Source organism: Sphaerodactylus townsendi, linkage group LG02 (assembly GCF_021028975.2).
Source record: "Sphaerodactylus townsendi isolate TG3544 linkage group LG02, MPM_Stown_v2.3, whole genome shotgun sequence".
Taxonomy (NCBI): Eukaryota; Metazoa; Chordata; class Lepidosauria; order Squamata; family Sphaerodactylidae; genus Sphaerodactylus; species Sphaerodactylus townsendi.
In genome coordinates this window covers 90,969,100-90,992,146 of record NC_059426.1, presented here as the reverse complement: position 1 = coordinate 90,992,146, position 23,047 = coordinate 90,969,100, and the positions used below count along the sequence as shown (strand labels likewise).

The following is a 23,047-nucleotide window of genomic DNA, read 5'->3' as shown; positions in this document are numbered from 1 at the left end:
AGCCTAGTTGATATCATAGGGTGGCTGTGAGGATAAAACGGAGGAGAACTACCTGAGCTTCTGGAGGAAAAACAGGAAAAAATGTAACAGATCTTTACAAGGAAACTGTTTGCATTAGCAGGTATGAAATAGAGCATAGGAATTTCACTAGTGAGTCCAAAGAAGGCTACCAATTGTGTCTCTGCACAATGTGCTGCTCTGGGTTCATCTCCTCCATTTAGCCTCCACTAGGAAAGAATCTGACAGCATTTATCAATTCGGCATGATAGGATCATTCAACATTCCTGATGTATCCACTACAGAACTATGCATGCTCATATGAGTCGGTGTCAACTGCTTTTCTGTAAGAGTCACTGCCCTGGATTACTTTTTATCTAACTGGGAACATATCCAGATTATTAACACCATGCAAAAATATAGGCTATGACTGGTTTGAGTATTTAACTGTTATTTTTTCTAAACATAAATTTCTTGGGATGCAAGAAGTAAAGTGTGAGTTTACAGAAGTTCAGAAAACTACCCTTTAAAGTGAGTTTTCTTATTGAAACTGATAAGGTACTTTTCTGAATTTTGAAGAGTCACTTTCTGGTATACTCGTGGAAGCTGTGTACTGCCTTTAAGCACTGGAGTACATCCTCTAGTTTTGTTGGTTTTTTTCTGAAAAAGATGGGGAGGGAATGAGATACTGATTCCCTCTTTGCCATGTAGCTAAGTTAAATCTGTCCATAATTTTTGTTCATTTCTTTATTTAGCAGCATTTACACAGCCTGCCATTCTCAAGAAAACGTTTTAACTGGATTATATATTCATTGGATACTGCACTTTTGCCTTTTGATTTGGAATTATGGGATGACATAAAGACTAAAATGTAGCAAAATTGAGCTCATAACATGAATAATCTTTCAGTGAGCCCTGACATAAAGAGTGAGAGACTTCTGCCGATTTCTCAGACAATTGTCTTTTTACGGCTTTTGACCAGTACTTTTCAATTTTATATTACATATAATATATACATGAAAGAACAGTTAAGTAAAATAATGAAAAAAATTGGCAGGGAAAAAAGAGGATTGTTCATTTATATTTCTAAACAGTCAGCTGAAACTTAATTAAAATCTTTTTGGTAACTTTCCACCCAATTAGCTTGAATGCTGTATGGATTCCTAAACTCAGCACAGCACTAGAAGCAATATGTTTACCTATAAAGGTTAAAACAGAAACATAACTGGTATTTTATTAAATGTGTAATTTGAAAAGAAAATAAGGTTGTTGTTTTTTAAAAAGGGGGGGCTCCTGAAAGTAATGAACAACAATTGTTCCCTAAAATCTAAATAGAGGGGGCTTCACTAGGCAGAAAACTCACCAATTGCAAAATGCTGGTACACAACTTATAAGATTACTATCTAAAGCATGTTGTTTGATGGATCCCACTTTGGGAGGAAATCAAGGATATGGGAAGGTCTTCAAAAAGCCTCCAATTCATCCCTTCTCCCTCCATTTCTGAGAACTCAGGGAAGCACTAAGAACAAACAGAACAAAGATTTTACAGCCCTTGCTTTTCCACATGACCAAAAATTCTATTCCTTACCCCTCAGCACTGACTCTTTATAAAAGGATTTTTCTCTAGACCACAATAGCTCACTTAAAAATTGTTTTACAGAACTTCAAGAGTCTGAAGAGAGAGATGCACTTAATTTGTTCCTTTTAAAAGAATATAAAGGCTGAAAATGATGCAGGATCTGAATTAATTTTATAATTAAAATTGTAACAAAATTTCCATCAGGACAGTTACTAAAATTCTGCAGATAGATTCCATACAAAACAATTAACAATCATTCATGTCATCTGTAAAATACAGAATTCTAGACATCAGGTGAGACCTGCAAATATGCCTCTCATGTAATAATCGCTGCCTAAAGTTTTTGAAAAATTGTTGAACACCAATCTATTCCAAAACAATAGAGTGATGTATAATTTTATCAGAATAGTCTAGTCGTTGCGTGGGAAGCAATTACATATATAATATATGGGCAATACAACATAAAAATGTTACATCTTTCATCAAATAAATGGCAGGTGAATGACTGACAAAGTGGTTATGCAAAATTTATGCAGACTCCATGTGATGTGCAAGTCAACAAGGAACCATACTATTCTATATTTATGTGAACAAAACAAGTGATATTCCTATGGATCTTAAAAAACTGAACAAAAATTATGAATGGTAATGTATTATTTCATGACTTCATTGCTTACCAAGGGAGTGTTACTGAAAATTATTCTGAAGTGACTTTTTGGCAGCTCAGTTTTAGAAAACATTTCACATTATTGGACCTCTATTTTTTTTTTTGTATACTAGGTGTGATTCTGATTATCCTTACAAATTTTAAATACACATGAACACATTTTCTGGCGGAATTAATATGATTTGATCCGAAACACCTCTCTCTCAAATGGCACATGATTTGGGTTCTCAGCACACTGCTAATGACCACATTACCACAACTTATGTTTCAATAAAGTAAGTGGTGAATGGAAAAATGTTGCAAACATTTTGAATGGTTTAAAATTTTAGCTGACCTAATAATTACATCTCACTTGACTAGCCCAAGAAAAGGTTATTAAAGTGAGATAACAGCCTCGAATGGACCAACATAATATACTGATATAAGTGAAGTAGAACTTTCACACTTATATCATTAAGTTCATCTGGTTACAATTTTTCAATGCTTTGCTACTGTCAATATCTCTGTAAGTTTACAGATAGTCCCTTAAGATTACTATTGCAAATTGTAGTATTTATAACATGCATTCAAGGGATTTGAAGAATCAGCCTCTAAACTACAATACCAATCAATTACGGTAGGAAAATCAAGTGTTCTAATAAATTTTTCATGGAGTGTACTTCTGGAAGCAAATCTTCCCTTCTTTACCTTCCCACAGAAGTCCTCTGAACCTAGAACAGGGGTCCCCAAACTACGGCCCGGGGGCCAAATGTGGCCCCCTGAAGGCATTTATCCGGCCCGCCAGGCATGGCGGCGACGGCTCTATTCATGTGCAGTGGGGGCTCAAGGGAGAGGAGGAACTGGCCCCAACAGCTGTTGATTGCAATTACATGATGGCACCCCCAAATCTCCATGAATTTTCTGACCCAGAGTTGGAAACCTTACATGTGGCGACTCCTGCTCCGCCCTTCCCTCTCGGCTACTCCATGTGTTGCTCTCAGGCTTTCTGTTCCACCTCACTCCCATTGGCATCAGCCAGGCTGGTGAATCGCTCGCTGGCTGCTAGGGAGGAAGAACCCAGGAAGATACCTAATCCTGGGTTAGATGGAATGCTTCATTGGGAAAGTTCTGCTTTTTTTTTACAGGGGAAGGTATTCCACAGCCTTCCCAACAATATTTGGAGCCCACCCTGTACTTGACATACTTTGGTCACTGTTCTAAAAATAGACCATGACAGAAAGGCTGAAAGGTGAAATCAAACATTTTACAATCATTTGTACATAGGAATTTGCTCATAGTTTTTTTTAGTCCGGCCCTCCAACAGTCTGGGGGACAGTGAACTGGCTCCCTGTTTAAAAAGTTTGGGGTCCCCTGACCTAGAAGGTCAGAACAGCTATAGGACAGAACAGCCTTGTAAATAAAATGTTATATGACACAAGATGTGTCATCCTGGAGGGTGACATGGCTGAAATTCTCTGATGACAGAGTGAGATTTCTTCACAAACATGAGTGAGGGGGTAATTTAACCCATTTCCTATCCATGCGGCATTATACTGTTACCCCGTTTTTTTGCTCTAATAATTCCAATGCAGTTCTCTCACCTCTTCCATTTTAACTTCACAACAGTTTGAGAGTTAGATTAAGATTAGAGAGAATAACCAGCCCAAGATCACCCAGTGACTTTCATGGCAAGTGGGGAGTTTAGCCTGGGTCTCCCAGGTCTTAGTCCAATACTCTAATCATTATTCCACACTGGTATATCTTCCCTTCTGCTTTTTAAAGATCACAGGGGCTGCCATGAGAAAAGGAAGGTGGGGAAGATCTCCACCCATAAGTGCATTCCAGATCTCCATGCATGTTAATGGTCTGTAAAGTCTAATCCCAGGTGTTTCAGCAAGTATGGTTCCAAAGGCTTATTGTAAAATCCCATTAGTATTGTTCAATTTTCCTTTCATAATTTGTCATACTTATCCTTAAATTGTCATAATTTGTCATACTTATCCTTAAATTGTGATTACTTCAGCTTTAAAACACACTTGAGGGCAGTAAAGGACGTGGGCAGAAAAGAACTTTTGTCAAATTTAATCAGAGTTCAAAATGAAGCTGGCTCTCCTAATAGCAACTTATTTTGAATAACATAACTAGCTTTCTTTCAGATACCTGTGCTACATAATTTCCAGGCTTAATCAAAGCTGATTTCCAGGCTTAATCAAAGCTGATGGGGCCTTAGGAAGCTGGAATGAGAGCACAGAACTAAAATATGGCATCTAACTCTAAAGCAAGCCTAAACAACTTTTGACTCAATAAGTCAGTGTAGTCTGTGATCTACACACACCATCCTGCTAGGACAACAAATGTGTCCTTGCTGCCTGCCAGCTGAAATGCTGAAAACTTACTGTCAATTATCCGACAGGTTTGCAAGAGGTGTGCGTTTTGTTTCCTGGGTTGCAAGATTTGCAGCCCTAAACTATAGCCCTTTGACCTTTAATAGTTAAAAATATTCTGCTTTCCTGCTTTTTCAGCACAGCAGTTCACAGCATTTAGAAAGTGTAACAAATTCAATGTTTAAAAATAAAAAAATGTATTTCAATTTAAAGAGGAGTAAATCCAGCTGAACCAAAAGCAGGTATGTGATGGCGACTTGACCCACCTTCTTTCCCATCTGCCTGAGAGCAACTGGACTTTCAAAGCCACTTAGGTGATGGAATGGGTTTAATACAGAGATATTAACTTAAATGCCTGTCACACATTAGCAGCAGTCTCACGTCTTTCTGCACAGACCTATTGTTAAATCGAACTCTGGGACCAGTTAAATATATTTTCTCTTGCCCATGAATAAACAGATATCAGATATCGTCATACTCTCTCAACTTTTCAAAAAGAATTTATATAAGACTCAAGTAGCCATTTTGTTAAGAATGGTATGGTATATGTCCTTATTTTAATTAAAGACTGCAAAGATACTGAGGTAATGTAAAGCTATTGCCATCTCAGCAACTGCTAATGATGGTTCAGCTAGACTATGATGTGAACAAAATGGAGACAAATCTGAATGCTGAAAGGAAATATAAGTATAAAATCCTAACACTTACCACTAAAGAAATTTAAACTCTATTTTGATTTGCAAAGTCAATAATGAGCAACTGGACATATCCTTCAGCACAGAAGGGACTCCAAAATTCCCACTGAATGCTAGCAGAAATTTCATACATACATACATTTTTGCAAATATTAAACTATTTACTAGTAATTATTTAAAGATCTGTTACCTATCATGTTAAAAAGAAGGGAAACCACTTACCTCTAACTAGAGTTCTTTGAAGGTAGTATCCTCAGAATCCCTATCTTGGGAAGTGCCATCTGTGGCAAGTTATCTCAGAAGGAGACTAGCAAGATCTAAAGAATTTTGCATTACCTTCCATGAAACCTATTAGCGCATGTGTTGATCCCTTCTTATGACCTCTGAGTCCATACCTCCTTACCTACTCATATCTGTGGATCAATGGAGGATATTACCTTCAGAGAATTCCATTTAGAAACAGGTAATTTTTCCCTTCTCCAAAAGAAATTATCCTCCATAGTTCCCATCTGTTGAAAACTAGACAGCTAAACTATTTCCTTTGATGAGGAACCACCTTTGCAATTTAATGTAAAAGAAAGTATGAGATAGTTCAGATAGCTAGAGCATCAACACAATTTCCAGTAAATTGGCACAATGCTCAAGGAGAACAGAAATAATGCTTTTTGAGCTACAATTTATTTAAGAGATCTGATATCTATGCACATTTTCCATATTTAAGTATATGTGAAACACATACTATTTAGCAGAATGTTTACTCCTTGAATCTTAGGTTAAGTTCTGTGGATAGATCTTTCTTATGCCAATTTTAAAAAGGAAGAGAATTTAATCAGCCATTCTCCATTACTTATGGGTTTCTCCATCAAAACGCAGAGCTGCCATTAAAAACTAGTTAAAACCACAGCAGAAAATAGAAAGGGAAAAAGTAGAACTATGCAACCAATGAATTATGATCCAATTGAAATTAAAATGAATTAGTCTGGTACCAAAAGATACAAAACAATGGCACCAAACACAAGAGCAGATGGAGGGAATTCCAAAATTGGAGGAAAGCTTCTGAGAAGACTCCATCTCTTGAGCTCTCCTGCCTCACCCAAGGCGGCAGAGGGCACAGATGGCTGACATCAAGACTGTCATAGTGGATGGCAATTCTTTCAGTAAACTGCTCATAAGTCATATAGATTTTCACGGCTCAAAACCAGCCCTTGAATTGAGACCAAAAGTGAACAAGCAGCCAGTGAAGATTTTTCAATAATGGAATGATGTGCCGCCTGTAGTCCAACTAGCAATCTTGTCACTGAATTTTGGCTAAGTATTTGAACTGTTTTCAAGAGCAGATCCACATAAAACACATTACAGTGATCAAGCCTAAGAGGTAACAAGAGTCTGGGTTTCTGTGGTCAGAATCATGCTTTTCAAGGAAGAGTCTCCAATAATGAACCAGTCAAGCTGGATGCAAATATTTCACATTATATGAAATCTGAACATTTATCTGAACATTCATCTGTAGACAGGGATCTAACTGTACTCCCAAGTTGCAAATATACTTCTTCGGTGCGTGCTAACATCAACCAACAGTACTTCAGCATTATCTGGTTTCAGTTCCAGAATACAAGCCCTCACCCAATACGTGTTTGTGATAGTAGACATTTAGGACCATGTTCTGGTCTCATCTGGATCTTACAGTAAAACAGAATAATGTGATATTTATATTCTGGTTGATGTATCAATCTATTAAATCAGAGGAAGAAAATTTTCAGCACCATTTTCTTTAGTAACCTTCTTTTATTACAACTATCAGCATCATCAAAATTATTCAAGATGTTATTTATAAGCACCTAACAGCATATCAATGCAAAATAAATACTGAACTCTACCCACTATCAGGAAGAACATAATGGAACATTATTACCATGAAATTATTTAAGTCAAACTTGTGTCCCTTAAACATGCACTAGTAGGACTCACTGAAGGGTCAAAAACTTCTAGAACCTGCTAGTTGGTTTACTGCACAAAGACGGAAAACCCAAGATGAAGGATGTAGGAGGATACCTACCTTTTAAGAAAATTATATTACTGTTGCATTATTGTGTAATTTGTATCTAGATGCACTAGCATTCAGTTTAATAAGTACACACCACGCTTGCAAAAGCTTGGCTGGAGCCATAAGGCCGAATGACCAATGGAATATCAAGGTATGTGTCTATTCTCCAACTCTCATATCCACACTCCAGACATCTTACGTAGTCCTTCAGCTTGCCTTGATAGAGCTGATTTATGAGATCAGCCTAAAATTGAAAGAAATAATGTTATTTTAACATGGCAATTTTTGCTATTTTATTTGGCTTTATGTAATATACTTTTCTACAACATAAAACTGTAGCTAATTTAATTATTCTGAATTGTTATAAAAATATTTCACAAGGACAAGAGAAGTTCAGGACGTCTTAGTGGAATCTACCAATAACTAATAGCAATCCATTATAGGACAGAAAGACATTAACTAATCAAAACCCAAATTAAATACATCCCCACTTTTAAAAGTATTGTAACTAACCACAATAGAAAAAATAACAGTTGGTAATATTTCCAAATTCCTCAGATCTGGACCATTATTTTGGGTCACATCTTAAAATTTAAGCAACCCAGAGGATAAAGAATAATATCCCAAAGTGTGTGTATCCAGCACAGATATCAACCAAGCAGCATAATTATACACAGATATAGCTATCAATGAGGAATGATCTTAAAAGATTTGTCTTTCAAAGTGGTATTCATACCGGTCCCATTGCTAGTTTGCCTGCATATAGGTGCAGTGGGTCCTTCCAGGGGCAAACGTTTAAGTTTCAAAAAGTGGCATATAAGGAGACAGTGTTGCAAAGTAGGAGGGGATGGAAACAAATGCAACACTTGCTGTCCCTTGTCCAGAAACATACAGTCTGTTATTTAAATGGATTGATCCTTGGCACAAGCCCAAATAGGTAAGGCATTTGATGTAAAACAAACTTTTCTATTTATTAGATAAATGAAAGTATTTAATAATTTATTCCTAAAATCAATTAGCCCAGGTGACAGCTGTTACTCCTCTTTAATCTACTTAATATTACATTTACAAAATGTTCTATACCTGTTCTGTTTGTTTCCATTTTTGTTCCAAAGCATCAAACATGACTCTGCAAAGCTCCTGTACATCATGCTGCTGCCATGCTGTTGTAAAATAGAATTGGTTATCATTTAGTGAACTAAGAACATTCTTCTTACAGGATTTTGATAGCATAATTCCAAAAGAGTATGATGAAAATACTGTTTCTTTAGTTTACTTTTGTTTAGGATCCTTTTGATTTCAGAATAAATCTTCCATGTCTTTTGCTTGGCTAAAGCTTCTTTTCATACATGCTCATTAATTGTTTAGGCTTTCGAAGTACTGAGTATTTACAACTGTAAAAACTACATTGTGGACAATAAATATTAAAAGCAGCAGCTATATATTCTATTGCTAACACAGTTTTTATTTGGGCTTTAATAATGTACTTTAGCTCACATTTTAAAGGTAATCGTAAGGCCTCACAAAAAGTTACAAGTGGCACTGAATTTGATACCAACAACATTTGTTGTAAAGTATAAAATTCATCGTAACCTATACAGATTGGGATATAAAGATAGGGCATATGCTGAGAGAACAGCCCAAACGGAAATACGTAATTAACAATCCTATGGACTCCAATGTCCTTCAAGCACTGCAAACAGTAAAAATCAAGTAGCCACTGATCCTTGCTGCCCAGTGAATGAGAACATATCATCTCAAACCAGCAACTACAAAACTGCAGGTAGCTGTTGCGCGTTGCTTGGAAAGAAAACATTTTTAAACTAGTACCAAGAATTACACAAAGAGCTTGCAACACCCAACACTTTTTAGAACTTGATTTCCCAATTATGTTAAGCTACTTTTCAGTAAACAAACAACATACCAATTGGCTGATCTGGGTTCTTTATTGTGCACATATTCAATAAACAACATCAGCTTACATTTAGCCCAGTATGATTATAAGCTTAACCAAGCATTTAATTATACATATACACACCTTCACTACTATCCCATCCAAAGCTTCGTGTAACATCTGTAGTTTCAATTGCTCTCTTTTTGCTTGTCTGTAGTAAAACAAACAGCCTTTGAAGCTGGAAAGGGATGCTTGTTACTGGATCTTCTTCAGATTCCTCAAATTCCCATCTATTAAAACAGTAGGAATTTTAGTATCAGATGGACTGACAGTATATTGTTCTAAAAAACCTCTCAGCACACATTAATTAAATTTTAGGAAATAAAGATATTTACTGTCAGTCTGAAGTTCTCAAGCACTGTTCCAGGGAATGCTACTTAGCAGCTTTTCCGTGAAAATATTAATAATGCACAAAAATCTTCCAGAAATCTTACATAACACCTCTACCAACTGTTCCTTGAAGTGTGCACCAGTGAGTGAAGTTTGGTATGCTCTAGGGTGTTGTCTTGTTCAGGGAGAAAGACAACAAGGTCCAATAGGCCTGGAAAGCATTATGTACCTGTGCACAGATATTCCAGCATACAACTGTCTGCTTTCTAACCCACCCACCCCACCCCCCACCCCCCAAAAAAGCATCCACCTGACCCTCTAAAACTGAAGTGGCTCTCTTCATTGTCTTAATGAACTTTGGGAAGAAAACTGCTTAAAGGATTTGTTTGAAAACTTTCCTAAATTGCAACCTTCACTTGTAAACTACAGCTTCAGGAAAATTCTGACTATCTCCAGGGCATACTTTTGGAGCCAGATGGTTACCCAATATATCTTTGCAATATGGATTGCCAAATTAGAAGAGACATTCAGATATCTGTAAAAATGTCTGTTGCTTTTGTAAATAGTAAACTTCAGAGGATTTCAATCAGGTGAGTAGAGCCCTGCAGACATTTTGAACAAAAAAACCCTTATACCCATGAAGGTTTCCAACAAGGTTTCTTTTACAATCATTAATACGGTTTTCAAGCTTTTCTAAAACCCTCAGATGTGTATACTTTTAACAAATATGTCAGAAGTGAAGTGTTCAAAAATATTTACGACATGATCAAAAAATGTGTTGTCTGTAATATACTTACTTATACAATGCATTTCTAAATTCTGGTGTCATGAAAAGGGTTTGTAAAAGGCTGTTCAAATAGCAGGTCATTGCTTGATTTACTAGACCCACATATCCTAAAAAAAAGAAGTTTAATTTTTGATTAGTCCTTGATCATGTTCTGCAAAGTGAACTAAAAATGGATTGGGGTGGGGAGAGGGCGGGAGGGCGGGAGGGAGGGAGGGAGAGACAGACAGACAGACAGACAGAGAGATATGTGTGTGTGTGTGTGATTGTGTGTGTGTGTGTGTGTGCTAGGCAGCCTGATAAGGATGCATCCAGAATATAATGTGCAGAACTCCACTTGAAACTGAACTTTCCCACCTGTCTCCTTGGCTGTTGCAATCTCCCTGTCCCAGGGATCAGGAACCTCCCCATTAATGGAGTTAGGTACAATGATTTTTTAGTGGAAGGAAATAATCAGCAAACCCCTCTACTCCAACTCTAACCTGCTTCCAAACACATCAAAGTTTATAAGTATCCCAGTCATTCACAAAAGACATGAGATGGATCCAACCCCTAGTGTTAAGGATGAAAACCTGGATCACAATTCTCATATCTAAAAGTTATGGACCTCTTCCACACAGGCCAATAAACACGGGTGTAGGATGCTAAAAAACCTGTTGAGGGAGGGGGACTTTGCACAGATCCCATCCCTAAAACAAGTCTGCCCCATGTTATTTTCCCCAACCCAGGTTTTTTGAAAACAGGTGTTTTATATGCTTCCCCTTTCCTTTTTTTTTTTTTAAAAAAAATCTATGTAGCTTTGCAGGTGCAGAACATTGTATCGTGGGACACTGGCATGACTGTGGGAGTTCATTTGTGTATGCCTGCACAGCTACACATGTGTGGGAAATAATTTTTAAAAAGAGATGCGTCTCCGTGCAAAGGCGCAACAGCAACCTGGATTGTTTCCGTGGCCTCCAATCGCTGCCTGACAGATGCATGTGAACACAAAAACAGGAAAATGGGTTCCTTTATCCCAACTGCAACTGCAATTCCCCTAATCTAATTTTAACTATTATTTGCTCTCTATTCAGAGCAAATTCCAATGGTCCCCTGGACTCAAAACATACAAAAAAACCACACATCACCCTATGTTCTTGAAGTTTCTGAACTGGGAAAATTTGACTATTTATCTTGAATTTTATACAGCCCACTTCAAACTTCCTTCTACTATGTAAGTTCTAGAATAGCAAAGATCTGAATGAACTGTATTTTATTTGCATACAGATAAAAGTCAGTGGGACAACTTAAACAGGTCCTCAGTATCTGATAATAATACATTTTAGGGGAGAGAAATAACACATACACACTTTTCCTACCCACCCTTTTAGGTTGACAACCATTAATGGGATTACAGCTATTAACTTATAAAAGACTAGTATATTTCCAACATCCCAAAATTACAGTTGCAAAGAAGGATAATCAATATAATATTCCTTCCATTCAGGTAGAAGTGGCTGTCTAAAGCAGTAATTCACTGCTATTATTACAAGTAATTATATTTCCATAGAGGAATTTCATGCATATGTTATTGGAATAATAAGCTGAATAATAAACCCCTCACTCTTGAATGCCTGTCTTTACGAGATTTCAACTTGGTAAAGCTATGGTTTTTTACATTTGCATGGACCTTATAAGCACAAGAATTACACATTATAATAAAGTGACAGCCATTTGTATATATGGCAAACACTCAAGAGGCAAAGAAGAAGCACATCTTTAATACTACAGTATTCTATTAAACCGTGTTATTCATCTTCTGTAATAACTGGCATAGATCTGAGAAGGATTATCACAGATAATATACTGTATTGGAAAGATAAACATAAGGATGTAGAACTTCTATTTTAAAAGGGACAATATGAAGATACTACATAGTCCTTACAAGAGCTCACTAATCTACACACCTTTGGTAAGTAATTGAATGCAAAGGCACTAATCCATCAATTTTTCACACCTCTCTTAACAGTATCACTGCCAGTTTGTTTGCAAACACATAATTGCAGCAGCTGTTCTGGATGCACTTTCTCCTACCAATATGCAATTTCTTTTTAACAAGGATCAAGTTAAAACATTTATATTTGTTATACCTTTCATACAGTGAAAAATAATAAACAAGTCATCATACCTGTTTCGGATTTACTGAGAACTGATGAGTAGGAATAGTTCTGACTGACATAATCATTGGAACAACCAACTGAACCTTCTCGTGGTAGGGGACCTATAAATCGGTCTTGATTACGATCATGTTCTCCACTGGACTCTTCCTAAAAAAATTAGTCAAGATTAGTTAGTGCACCTTTAAAGACAGAGATAATGCACATCCTTCAATCCACCTATTTTAAACATTAAAACTGTACAGGCAAAAGTCAAATGGATAAGCTCCTTCAGACAGCAACAATAAAACTATTACACAGATTAGTACCCTGACTTTGTTTACTAAGTGAGAAATGCTTAAAGGGAAGTGCTGAAAAATGAGATGTGTCACCTCGGATCTTCAATTAGAAGAAACATTCCATTGTGGACACTAGAACCTCAACACTGCTAAGTCCACTGCCTTATACAGTTTATTATTTATTTTACAAAACTTATATCCCACCTTTTTGCCCTCACAAGGACCACCAAGATGTCTAACAATTTAAAACATGCATGATAAAATCATATTCTAAAAACATAACCCCCCCCTTTCCAGCACACATCAATGAACCATTAAAAGCAGAGTTAAAATACATACATAACAAACAGCAGTTTAAACACTGGTCAGGAAGGAAGGATCACTGAGGGAATGCCAAATGAACCAAAAACAGTCTTCACCAGCTGGTGGAAGATGGTAATAGAAGAGGACAGAGCTGATGAGAGACTTCTAGAACTTTGATGCCATGACAGAGAATGCTCTCTCTTGGGCTGTCACCTACCTAATTTCAGAAAGTGGGAACAACTGAATCAGGGCCTCCAAAGATGACTGTAGTGGTCAGGTGGATTCATATGGAAGTAGGCAGTCCTTCAGATACACTGGTCCCAAACAATATAGGGTTTTGAAGGTCAACACCAACACCTTGAACTGTGTCCAGAAACTATCAGAAGCCAGCACAGATGGGCCCAGTGATATGGTCCCTATGGCCCACTTCAGTCAACATCCTGGCTGCAGTGTCCTATACCAGTGCTGGCAAACCTTTGGCACTCCAGATGTTATGGACTACAATTCCCATCAGCCCCTGCCAGCATGGCCAATTGATCATGCTGGCAGGGGCTGATGGGAATTGTAGTCCATAACATCCGGAGTGCCAAAGGTTCGCCACCACGGTCCTATACCAACTGAAGTTTCCAAACTCTTCAAGGGCAGCCCAGGTGAACTAAAGTACTCTAATCTTCTTATAAGCAGGGCACTCACCATAGCAGCCATTCTGCCCAGAAAAGGTCACAGAAAGCTAACTAGCTGAAGCTGGTAAAAGGCATTACTGGCTACAGCTGCTACCTGCTTATCCAACAGGTCAGGGTCCAAGAGCCCCCCCAGACTACAGACCTGGTTTCATGTTGATATTAAATACCACAGGGAACAAGATGGAACCTTGAACAACATCACAGGTTAAGGCCAAGGGCCTGTGGTTCTTCCTTAGCACTACTTACTGAAACCCACCCTCCAAATAGAACCAGAACCACCACTTAATGGTTGTGGCTCCCAATCCCACCCTAGACTGGCGTTCAGAAGGATAATTGATGAGTCATCCACCATACAGTTACATGAGAGTAAAATGGCTGGCTGGTCCACAGCAGAAAATTGAAAACAGGCTACAGGCTACTCACAGATTAGATACAGAGTTTCTACATACTTGGAACACTCTATACACATGCATAAAATATGACTTTGTAAATCAACTGAAGAGGGGAGGCGAACAGCCTGATGAAGACTAAATAAGCGTCAAGATCACAATATATTAGGAACAGAGATAAGTTAAAGGGGAAAAAGGAAGGTGGGTATTAGTCACTGCAATCTACTAAGAACTTAGAAAATCTAAAAGCAAAAAATTCAGGGTAAGTTTCCATATTGTGCCTCCAGTTGTTAATATTTTTATCTATATATTACACACAGGTACCTCTGATCCCTTTTACCTTCCTTGTTAAGAAGCATTTGTTTGCTATTTACGAGCACTGCAACACTGTATGGCAAATAACAGAACAAAATAAAAACAAGATAATGATAACTTCTAAAATTCTTACCAATACTATCTGAGGTTGTTCTCCATCTTTATCAGTCAGATGCAAAAAATTCTTTTTCCCAGGCTCAAAACCAGAATCCACAACAGATTTATCACTAGACTGATTCAATGGTGTCTATAACGAAATACATTTCATTTTTATGTTAACAATTTTAATCTTAGAAAAAGTGGCATAAAACATGTTTAATAAATACCAAGTCTGCATCCCATTCTATTTGTTGTGTCCTATCAGAAAGAAGACTTTTTACTTTCTGGATATTTTATGGTTCATATTTAATGCTCAAAAATACATTAGAAATCTGTTTAAGAAATTCAGTCCAGAGAAATCCTTGCATGAGCAGAAGAACTTTTGCTTATGTAAAGGAGACCTGCAATTTCTACAAACGTCCCACTCAAGTTGCAATTCCCAATCCCATGCTGTTCAATTTTTAGATGACATAAGGACCACTGGAAACAGCTGGAAAGAGGAAAGATTGTTTCATGCATGTGATTTGCTTAAGGGTCTTTGATAATTACAAATCCCACCTCAACTGAAGCACTTTTATAATCCCATGAAAATGTTATGTCAAAAACAGTGGAACTGTTGACAATGGAACTACGAAATAGATTAAATGCTTCAGTGCTAATGAACAGCCCAGGCTATTAAACCCAAGATTCTCAAAACTTCTTGAGTTTGCACATATTTCCAAGATGTTGAGAAAAAGTTGTAGGCCTCATCATAAAACAGCTGTCATAAGGGGGCACTTCACTATTTTTTCTGAAAGTGAGACGAATCCAACGTTTACTTATATTTGAGCTTACATTCCGAGGAGCATAGGTATTAATTTTTTCCTAATCCTCTCCTTGATTCATTCTTTTCACATAAAGCTTCAGAAAGGAAAATTGAAATTTACAGTGTGAACAAGATCAAGAAGTGGGAAAGCAGGCCCCAGGGAGTACACTGATGGGAACCATGTTGTGCCTGATTAAGCTAAAAGGTATACTGATGAGTTTAAGATATAAAAAAAATACAAGATTTCACCACAATGGCACTTCTATACTGCTCATGTTTGTGTGTGTTAATTCCCACTTCACACTACAGATCTTAATATCACACCTCATTCCTATGCTTTTCACGAAGATGTTTTGATTCCCATAATTTTTTTTTTGGTAGAGGCAGGATCGATCTACTGGATCTAACCCTACAGTTTAGGTAATCATTTCATAACTCACCTGATGATACCTAAACTTGTACACATGCACACGAAGCATAATATTCAAGAAGCATAAGAAAAATGGATTTAATACATTTCCAAACTATAAATATCTTAAAGGGGTACACAGGAAGCCCTCTAGTCCAAAATATTTTTAATCTAATCCTAAAAGTAAAACAATTGTTTTTACCTTTTCAGCAACACTGACTCCATTTCCCCAAATTAAATCAAATGTTCCATTAACATAGCCCACTTTGGAGGCTACATCCTCAAACAATCTTTTTACAGGAGTGGAAGCTGGCAAGTTCAAAGTGATGCATTCATTCACTGTCTTAGAATTAGTAGTATCATGTATTATACAAAGAACCCTAGGTTCATCAGCAGCACTTTCAATCTGTAATAAAACAGAAAAATAAATTTTAATTGTTTCTATTCTGGAGCTGATTTTAATTTCTGTTCAGTTACTCAATATTTTCACTGTGATAAATATTTTAAAAAGTAATAAAAGCAACACATGCAACTACTATCCAGCTTTCAAGTCTGGATTTTTTATTGTTTTGTCAAAGGCAGACCAATGAAAACACAGAACAATAAGCATTGCAGTTCCATCAAATCCGTTGATTAACAACCTGATTAGTCAAATATTATTGCTGCTTAATTGTTCTTACTGACCCTCATTTTGACCAGAGGAGGCTTCATTCCATCAATAATAAACTTAACAATTGTTTTGCTAGAAGAGTAAATAGAGTTCTATGGGTAGCTAAAATTCATATAATCGCAATAATAAAATCAGCATGCTTCTTTCTAAAAACACTTTTGGCCCACTCATCAGACTTTCTACTGTTCTACTAGACAAAGTTTGTCAGGACATCACAATTAGCAAACCTGCACTCCAACCCATAATCTCTTCATCATTAATTACAAGCTGCATCTCCCTTCTCAGGAATTTACAAAAACTGGATTGTTACCTTTCAAGCATCTCTTAAGCTAGTAAAAAGCTTTTAAGCTCCAGAGAAATGTACAAAATTTCCCCAACTTTTTATCACTGAACTAAGACAAAGGAGAGGTGGTAAGAAAACACTCCCAGTGTCATAAATCTCCCCAAGCATCAATCACTGCAACAGGGATGACCCACTCAGAAGTCTGGCCCTGCAGTTTCATTGGATGGAGTTCTTCTGAAGCTCATCAAGAAATGACAGATAAGACTACATCTTAACTCCCCAACAGCGCCACAATACAAATATATAGAGCAGTCATGATGGAAATACTGAGTTCCATTCTGGGGTGCATTCTCAACGTCAATAAAAAAATTAGGTGCTTGGAAAAATAACTAAGGAAGGGAACAGAGAAGGAAAGTGAACTGAGAATGTTCATTATGGTGCCAAGTGTATCAGTTCCAAGAGTGGGTGCTTCAGCCTAATGCAAATCAGTACCCACCTAGCAAAGCTGAACTGTTGTGGTCACCACAGCATCTCAGCAACCATAGTGGGAAATGCCTTGCAGGAGAAACTGTAAAATTTCCCTGCAACTGACTAAGATGCTAGGACTGACGTTATGAATTCAACATTAGGGAGTGATTTGTCCCTGGAATCACAGCACCTCCAGCTCAAGCCAGGATGAAGGGGCACATTACAGGTGAACCAAAGTTGGAGAGAGCCAAGGTAACTGAACAAGAAATACAGAAAGTGGGGTATGTGGTGCTTTGACCACATGGTGACTTGCCTGCCTAGTACTAAAGTTGTAGACACTGCATGCTATCGAAATACTTTGACAGATAGAGCTGGGGGTGAGTCAAGAGTTGTGTATGTTGGCACCAAAGTCACTGAGCAATGTAGTTCTGCTGTTCAGGAAGTAAAGTTTAGATAGCCAGGCAGAAAGTTAAAGACCAGGGCCTCAAACGTAGTATTTTCAGAATTTCTACTAGTTCCACATGCAGGACCAACTAGACAGGCACAGATTAGGGCTTTATGCATGAGTGAAAAAAATGCTGCCAGTTTAGATTTAATTAGCACTGGAGAACTTTCTGGGACATGCCAAACTTGTACAAAAGAGATAGGCCTCACTTGAACCAAATGGAACCACACTACTGGCATATCAAAATAGTAGCAGAGCAGCTTTTAAACTAACTTGGGAGTGGGGCTTGGGAGCCTCTGGTTCAGAATAACTCAGTCCAACTTATAAGAGAAGTCTGGACACAGCGTATAACAGACTTCTCTCTGTGATACACCTCTGAAGAGGCCAGCTACAGATGCAGGCGAAACATTAGGAACAAGATCCAGCAGACCACAGCCACGCAGCCCGGAAAACCCACCAGAACCAGTTGAATCTAGCCGTGAAAGCCTTCGACAATACATGGCTTTGTTTTCCTGATATTTTGGATTGTCAGGATGAAGGTTTCAACTGCCCTCTTGACATCTAGCACATGCCAGGTTCTTTCCCTGGGATATTTTGAGTTGAGACAAAAGGAAGGTAGGTATATCTCCAGCTGTTGATGGAATATGGAATCAACCTTTGGTCTACAACGGATTGGTATGTAGCAGGAGTTTGTCCTTGTGGAAGATGCAAAGTGAAGTCTCCACTCAGCTTGGAGACTTGTTGAGCTGATGTAATTGCTAGTAAAAAGATGATCGTCATCCAGAAGAACTTCAGGGGAATTTCCTTAATAGATTCAAAGGGAGGTTTTGTCAGACTGCTCAAAACTGTGTTTAATTTCCATGTGGGAAAATGATGGCACACCAGGATGTCTTTGACTATCACTCCCTTCAGTAACTTTTTAATATAAGGATAACTTGTTGTTGGCCATCGATCCAGTGATATAACTGTAGCAATTGCTGCAACATGTCTCCATGTTGAGGCCTGAAGAGGTGGCTGTCCTGAAGGAACATGAATAACTCTGCTGTCTTAGGGTGTATGTGGCCAGCAGACTTAAATCTGCACCATCTGACAAAGGCTTTCCAAGATAAACTGTAAACTGTATTGGTTGAGCATTTCCTGAAAGCTAGAATGGTGTCCGCTCTGCTTTGCTGTATTCTAGTCTTTAAAAGGCAACTCTTTTCAATCTCCAAGTGTAACAAGGATAGCAAACTGGTCACAGAAAATAGAAAGTAAAGCCACTACCATCACCACAGCAGCCATCCAAAGAACAACCAGTGGGGTGTTGGCTATTTTATGCCCTTTCTCTACAGTTTATTTGCTTTCACCCTCTCTTGTGCTGCTGTGCATTACGCTGAGAAGAGAAAGACAGGTAAGTCCTTCCCTTCATTGCAGATACCGAAGGACTGCCCAACAATGGTGGGAAGGGACACTGGTGGGAAGAGACAATCCTACATGCTTACATACCTTGGTAATTTAAAACACTGTTACACATTTACTATTAGTAGCTATATATTTTTTTCAGGTGGGTGATTAAGTTAGTCTGCAATATTAGAACAAAATGTGAGTCCATAAAGACCCACACAATTTTACAGTGAATAAACTTTCATGAGATAAAGACTCACTTTGTCACATAAAATTACATCCTTGTCCAGGGGCATCTGCAGAACTGGGTGCCAAAGCTGCCCCCCCCCTTTTCAGGCCTTTCTGCAGCACTCCTTGTTGCCCCCAACATCACAGCACTATGCTACACTGAGTGCAAATAAAAACTTTTGTGGCAGCACGTTCTCTCCTGATCAGCTGCCTCCTTTCAAATACGGTACAGGGAAGATGAAATAAAAACAGCCTTTACTGTGTTGTATCATGCACACTGGTAAGTGACTTTCTCCCCACCTATTCCCAAAGGAATGGAACAGGAACCTACTCAGTTATCCCAATACACAGCATTACTGTGTGAGCTGCTGGGTAAAAAAAGAAGCCCCCGATTTATACATTATCTAAGGACCAATGACTGGTCAAAAATATTTGGTCAATAAGCTGATTAAGTGCGACCAAGCAATACTAATTATTAATTTAATAAACTATAGCAAAAAGAAATATTACAAAAACCTTCAATAGTTTGACAGGAAATGGAATATAATGTAATCAACTATTTTTTACAGCCAGCAATTTTATGCAAATAAAGGTACATGTAAATAGTTGTTCACAATTTTTATCCTGGATATTCAAAGATAACATCATTTCTTCAGCTGAAAGGATATTTAATACAACATACAAAACACAGAGTGCACATTTATAGATTTAAAATACAATTTAAAAGTATGTAAGAGCATCAACTATAGAAGGTGAAAGTCAACCTTAAATATAGTTGCGCAGAGCAACCAGTGATTGCTCCTTAAAAAGAGGCTGCTCACACTTGTGCAAGCTCTTGAACAGCTGGGAAACCAGAGCTTTCCAATGACAGTGTTAAGGTATTAAAAGAGCCAGACAACCACCAACATAATAGCTATCAAATAATAAATGGTCAACTGATAATCTGACGGGGATGTCACCTACTCTAAAGTGAATATGGCACAGTACACTGCTTGCAAGACATCAATCCAACACGTAGTATGCATAGTATCAATATCAATATTATTAATAGTATTTTAAAAACACATTAGCTACATTTTTTGTGAAGAGGCTATATGTTCAGCAAGATAATTCAGATTGTTGTGTAGAAAAATACAATGTTAGCAGTCAAGCTTTTTAAACCATAGTTGTTTATAGGAAATTATGCAGTCACAAGAACGAAGCACAAGTGTACAATATCAGACAACACAGAAACTGTAAACCGGTATTATGAATAGCAGAGAATCAGACTATGTTTACTTAAGTGCAGAGCACAAGCAGCACAAACACATCTTGACTGCTAACTTGGTACTTTAAACATTTTATTCCGTAAACTAAGCAGGAACTATTGAAACCTAGCTTCTAGTTCTTGTGGACAGAGATTGGGTAAGACTAGAGCAAGCAAATGTACTATTTTGAAAAACATATAGATACAAAGTATCAAAGCTTCACTTGTTAGAGCTATGTTAAAAATTAAAACCCAAAACACATGCTTAGAGCATTTTACTTACTCATGCTCATGTTAAGCATTACTCATGCCATTACTGAAGTTGGGCTACAATTTTTAAACATTTACTTCAGTCATCTACCTGTGAAAATTTCTTCTTCATTTCATCAAAGATGCTTTGTCTGCACCTCCAAAGAATATCCTATGGTATATAAAAACAAAACAGTAAAAATAGTACTACCTTAAATATAGAGAAATCCAATTTTATAATTGGACCTAAGCCAGGCCCCAATATGAAGTAAAATTTCCTTTAAATACTGTAATGTACACCTAAAACATATGCCAGAATGGTCTATGCACAGGTGTCAAACTCACAGCCCTCCAGGTGTTCATGAACTACAATTCCCACCAGCCCTTGCCAGTATAGCCAATGCTCATGTTGGGAGGGGCTGATGGGAATTTTAGTTCATGAACATCTGGAGGGCCATGAGTTTGACACCTCTACTGATTGGATACTCACCATGAAAGGGCCTTCTCTTGATAGGCAGGAGAACATGGTGGGTGATTTCCACCACAATTCAGGGAGGTAGGAAAATAATTCCATCACTTCCTGTCAAGACTGAAGCTCCTTTTTAAATAGTATTCATCTGACCGAGCAGTTGAAATAACAGTAAAGAGTGCAAAAAACAAACATGTAACCATAGAAATTATAAAGCTCAACGTCAGCTGTAATAAGAACAGTGGGAAAAAGCAGTGACAGGTACATATAGCCCTTAAAAAGGAGACATTTCCTATAAGAATTGTTGGACCCATAAAAAGGAGGAATTTCCTATAGGAGTTGTTGAACCCATATAAGACACTAACAATGCACAGGAAAGGCCAAGATGTCCTCCTGCCTACCAAGAGAAGGCCTCTTCATGGTGAGTATCATGGACCATTCTCTTGGAGGCAGAGGCCATCTTGGTGGGACTTCCCAAAGCACTGTCCCTAATTAGGGTGGGTTATCGTTAAATGTCTATGATGTGTTCAAGGACCCGTCGATCAAAGACGATCTCAGCAGCCCCCCAAGATTGTAGCTTGTAGTGCTTAACAAACCAGTACCAGTACTATGCTGGCAGATGGCCTCTGCACTCTGTCCTCCATTTCCCTAGCCCTAGACTCCAAGGGACTCCCTAGTTTGTTCTGTCTTGGAGTTGACTTGGGAAGAAGCCTTGGGTCTAATGCCTCAACAGAGGAAAGCAAGTCATCTGACGTACTCTGCTTTCTGAATGGTCATTGCCTTGGCTTGAGCAGGAGACTATGGCCCTTTCCGCACGAGCAGAATAGATCACCCCAGGGACGGCAAAAATGCTGTCCCTGGGGAAGCGTTCGCACAGCCGCCCCAGAGCGGCGTGAAGCCGCCACTTTAAACCTCACAAAACTAGTGAGGTTTTTGCAAAGCAGCAGCTTCCCGCTGGAGCAGTGCGAACTGCACCACCGGGATGCCGCCGCTTTTCCTGTCACCTCCACTGACCTGCCTGTCCAGCATTGCTCTGGAGGACTGCAGAGACCCGCCCATGCTGCCCTCCAACCACTGGAGGTCAGAGGGCAGCGTGGGCGAGTCCCTGCAGCTCTCCAGAGCAACACTGGAAGACGAGGTCAGTGGAGGGGATCGGAGGAGAGGCGGCTCTGTGCGGAGCCACCTCTCCGGCTGGGGGGAAGTCAGGGGCTGCTCGCATGCTGCAGTGCGAACAACCTCGGAGCCTCCACTGGCATAATTCATGCCAGTGGAGGTGCTTTTCTGCACGTGTGCAGAAAGGGCCTGTGAGATGAACTTTTAAAATTGCTTCTTCTGAAAGTCCAAACTACATGGAATGGTAACAGATCAATGTCTTCAAAAACAGCCCTGCTCCAATCATATATGTAGTGATAAAAGGTAATATAAAGCTCCAAAACGGCACAATGTGGGTACAAAATCTTCTGATGTGCTATTATCCCACAATCACTCACCATTACAAAAAGGAAAATCACCTTTTTTACTTTTTTTGCTTTCTAAAAGGGGAGAGGTCATCTACTCGCATATACATATCTGCTGACTGTGACAGGAGATTCATTGCACATATGGGGAAATATACCAACTCATTCACCAGAAGAGGGATGTTAATGAAAGGAACACTTTCAAGCTGCTTGCAGTTTCAAGGGGAGACAGGAAGGGTCAAGTAGACTAGGCTAGCTATAGAAACTGCAAGTCTTAACCTGGCAAATGATAAGAAACA

At 38.4% G+C, this 23,047-nt stretch overlaps 1 protein-coding gene across 2 annotated transcripts in view; it reads right to left on the bottom strand.

Annotated features, from left to right (window-relative positions):
- The window catches only part of USP47 (ubiquitin specific peptidase 47), a 55,669-nt gene extending 34,679 nt beyond the window's left edge, over nucleotides 1-20,990 (bottom strand). For both annotated transcript variants that reach the window (XM_048483702.1, XM_048483703.1), the window contains exons 1-8: nucleotides 20,935-20,990; nucleotides 16,053-16,256; nucleotides 14,671-14,784; nucleotides 12,581-12,719; nucleotides 10,427-10,523; nucleotides 9,384-9,529; nucleotides 8,429-8,508; nucleotides 7,440-7,589 (exon numbers count right to left, since the gene is read on the bottom strand). In XM_048483702.1, coding sequence (XP_048339659.1) covers nucleotides 7,440-7,589; nucleotides 8,429-8,508; nucleotides 9,384-9,529; nucleotides 10,427-10,523; nucleotides 12,581-12,719; nucleotides 14,671-14,784; nucleotides 16,053-16,256; nucleotides 20,935-20,955 — 951 coding nt within the window. In that variant the 5' untranslated portion in view covers nucleotides 20,956-20,990. The remainder of the gene's footprint in view (nucleotides 1-7,439; nucleotides 7,590-8,428; nucleotides 8,509-9,383; nucleotides 9,530-10,426; nucleotides 10,524-12,580; nucleotides 12,720-14,670; nucleotides 14,785-16,052; nucleotides 16,257-20,934) is intronic.
- Between the last annotated feature and the right edge of the window lie 2,057 nt (nucleotides 20,991-23,047).